Below are 2,858 nucleotides of genomic sequence, written 5' to 3'. Positions count from 1 at the left end.
AAGAGAGAGAGAGAGAGAGAGAACTGAGAATACATTTGTGTTTGTGAAAGCATAACTTTTTTATATTTACCAGTACTTGGTCCTGGATGTTGGGACCAGGTGGGGATTGTGTTCTCAATTGGCTCACTCTTGGTCAGAAAATTCACGAGTGTGCGTTAAGCCTCGTCCCTCATCCCCACACCTCTCTGTGTCCAGGTTCAGATGCTACATCTCCTCACATGGAGCATCCATCCACAAAACCAAACTCTTCCTGGAGAGGGAGAGCAGCCGGCTGATGGAGAGACAGGCAGTTCTGCGGGCGGCCCAGACCAGCTCCTCCCAGGACCCCGACCAGGATGGAGGGGTGACTGAGGAGGTGATAAGAACCCTCCAGCAGGTAGGGAGGAGCATAGTTCATCTCCTGCAGCAATAATGGTGTGACGACAGTTAGGTGACGGGGTTGTTAAGTGCTGCTTCCTTTCCTGTCGCTCCGTCAGGAGTCCAGACACGTGGTGGAGCTGCAGCGGACGGTTCAGAGAGGAAACACTCTCCTGCGGAGGAAAGAGGAGCAACTGGAGCAGCTCGAGAGCTCGATGGCCGAAGAGGTCCGGAGAAAAACCGCCGTCTGTGTCTGAGCTCTTACTGTATACTCAGTTAAAGTGGTACTTCTCTGAGGAGCTGTTGTACTTTAAGATTAACCAGCACCCTCAGTTATAGCTGATGCTGGAAATAATGATTAAAACAAATCTATTTACAAATAAATATACAATACAGCACATTTGTAGTTTTCTTGCGCTCTGTGTTCCTATTATTTGTGTTTGCTGTTTTAAGGATGAATCAAATCAACAGGTAATTATCGTGTCTTGTTCTGTCTGTGCAGCCGTTCATTGAGGATCTGTCTCGGCTGGCAGGAGAGAGGAAGGTGACTTTTGATGTGACTGAATCTGACCTCAGCAGCACTCTGGACCCGCCAGATAGGACAGGTAACACATAATTAAGGTTTAATTACCAAAGAAACGGAGATATTCAATGTTATTATTGCCATAGTGCTGATATTCATCTGCTCCTATCAGGTTATCATGTCAGCTACACTTAGATATCTCTCTCCCTCTCTCTGTCGTCATCAGGTCATCCCACCGTCCCGGACAAAGTCCAGGAGTTAGCGGAGTCCCTGCAGCAGATCTCAGGCCAGCTCCACACCGTCCTGAGTGTGTTGGGTTCACTGGCGCCGAGGCAGAGCGCCACCTTTCCTCCGCCTCAACATCACTCCTCCGCCTCTGCCTCCGTCCTGCACCAGATGCACACCCTGAGCTCCAGCTCCTCAGCTCCGCCTCCGCGGCTCTCGGAGCCGTCCTCGAACTGGGCGCCCCAAGGCAGCTCCACGGCCACCCCGTTCTTCAGCACCCCCATCAGCAGTGGGCTGAGGGCCTCCGAGGACCTCCTCAACAGCCGATGGCACCAGATATTCCCTGGTATGCCAACAGACGCCTCCTTTAGCTTTAGACTTAGTGAAGCAGCATTCATTTGTTAAAAAGAGTTTTTATCAGTTTGTTCTGTTCTCCAGGAGCAGCCATGGACCCCATCGCCTCCAACACCATGGGGTCTACCTCTGCTTACTCATCATACACTCCTGCTAGGTATCCTGCCACTCATACACCAACATGTTTATTATAGATTGCACACATATCAACGCCGTCTCGAATGAACGTGTGTGTGTCTTTGTGTGTTAAAGTGAACACAGTCGCAGCCTGTGGTCCGTGCAGAAGTCAGCGGAGGTGGACAGCCAGAGGCTGCAGGGGCTGATTGACGGCAACAAGAGGTGGCTGGAGATGCGCAAGAAGGACACCAGCATGTATCCTTCTATCACACACACACACACACACTCACACAAACTGACACATTCATATAGTTATTGTGTTTAATCTCCAAAAACAGCACACAATCCAGCATCTGGATTCCAACCCCTTCTCAATGTACCTGCTATAAACTGACATGCTGACATACTGAATGCACAGCGTCACTTGTCAGACAGTTTTAATGCCGTCACGGTCTTTAACTCTGCCTTCCAGACCTCTGTTCACTCGCTATCGCGCTCCTCCGACCAAGAGCAGCCTGGTCCAGCTGGGCCTGGATGACAACAACCAGATCAGAGTCTATCATTACTGAGGACGCGACGCACGGTTCAGTCCTTTCGCACTGTGACTGGAGCCGAGGACTTTGGAGCGTTAACGGCCGGGGCGGCGAGTCAGCCGTTTGTAAAAAATGGAGCCAATACACTTTTATTTTACATGAATTACTTCATGTTCCACAGATGTTGACAGTCATTAGCAGTGAGCCATTGGTTAGTGTACACTTTGTGTGCAGGTAGAGAAAACATGTATTTTGTGCATATACTGTATGTGTGTGTAAATAAATGCTGTATTTTTCTATGAAATATTTGAATAAATATAATTTGACATACTAATGCATTGTGTCCTAGTAGAGGCAAGGAACCTGGTTGTCGTCCTGTATTATATGTTCACACTGAAGATCAACGACAGAAGTCGCATTCAGAATCTGAAAATGAGATCTTTATTCAGTAACCGCTCATTGCAATGTTTGACATTAAAATCACATTTCTTTCCCCCGTACAGTACAGTGCAGAAAATACCTTTGCATTCAGACTAGGGCAGTCTAGAAGTAAATACAATCATCATCATTAATATTCTCCAATGAGCAGGACGGCTAGCTGGAGGATCTGACCAATCAGAGCACGGTATGCGACATGATTAGAACATTAAAAGGCCACCGACAGACTGGACAGAGCTCATGTTCTCACATTTAGGTTTGTAAACACACACACACACACACACACACACACACACACACACACACACACA

The 2,858-nt window shown here is 48.1% G+C and overlaps 1 protein-coding gene across 1 annotated transcript in view; it reads left to right on the top strand.

Moving 5' to 3' along the window:
* cep164 (centrosomal protein 164) overlaps positions 1–2,845 on the top strand; it is a 3,709-nt gene extending 864 nt beyond the window's left edge. The window contains exons 4-10 of the mRNA XM_031860855.1: positions 196–376; positions 477–584; positions 860–962; positions 1,107–1,451; positions 1,544–1,616; positions 1,712–1,831; positions 2,049–2,845. Coding sequence (XP_031716715.1) covers positions 196–376; positions 477–584; positions 860–962; positions 1,107–1,451; positions 1,544–1,616; positions 1,712–1,831; positions 2,049–2,145 — 1,027 coding nt within the window. The 3' untranslated portion in view covers positions 2,146–2,845. The remainder of the gene's footprint in view (positions 1–195; positions 377–476; positions 585–859; positions 963–1,106; positions 1,452–1,543; positions 1,617–1,711; positions 1,832–2,048) is intronic.
* The last annotated feature ends 13 nt before the right edge of the window (positions 2,846–2,858 follow it).

Source organism: Anarrhichthys ocellatus, unplaced genomic scaffold (genome assembly GCF_004355925.1).
Source record: "Anarrhichthys ocellatus isolate YVR2014 unplaced genomic scaffold, GSC_Weel_1.0 scaffold24, whole genome shotgun sequence".
Classification (NCBI taxonomy): domain Eukaryota; kingdom Metazoa; phylum Chordata; class Actinopteri; order Perciformes; family Anarhichadidae; genus Anarrhichthys; species Anarrhichthys ocellatus.
The sequence above is the reverse complement of the archived record's forward strand: the minus strand, read 5'-3'. Positions and strand labels throughout refer to the sequence as shown.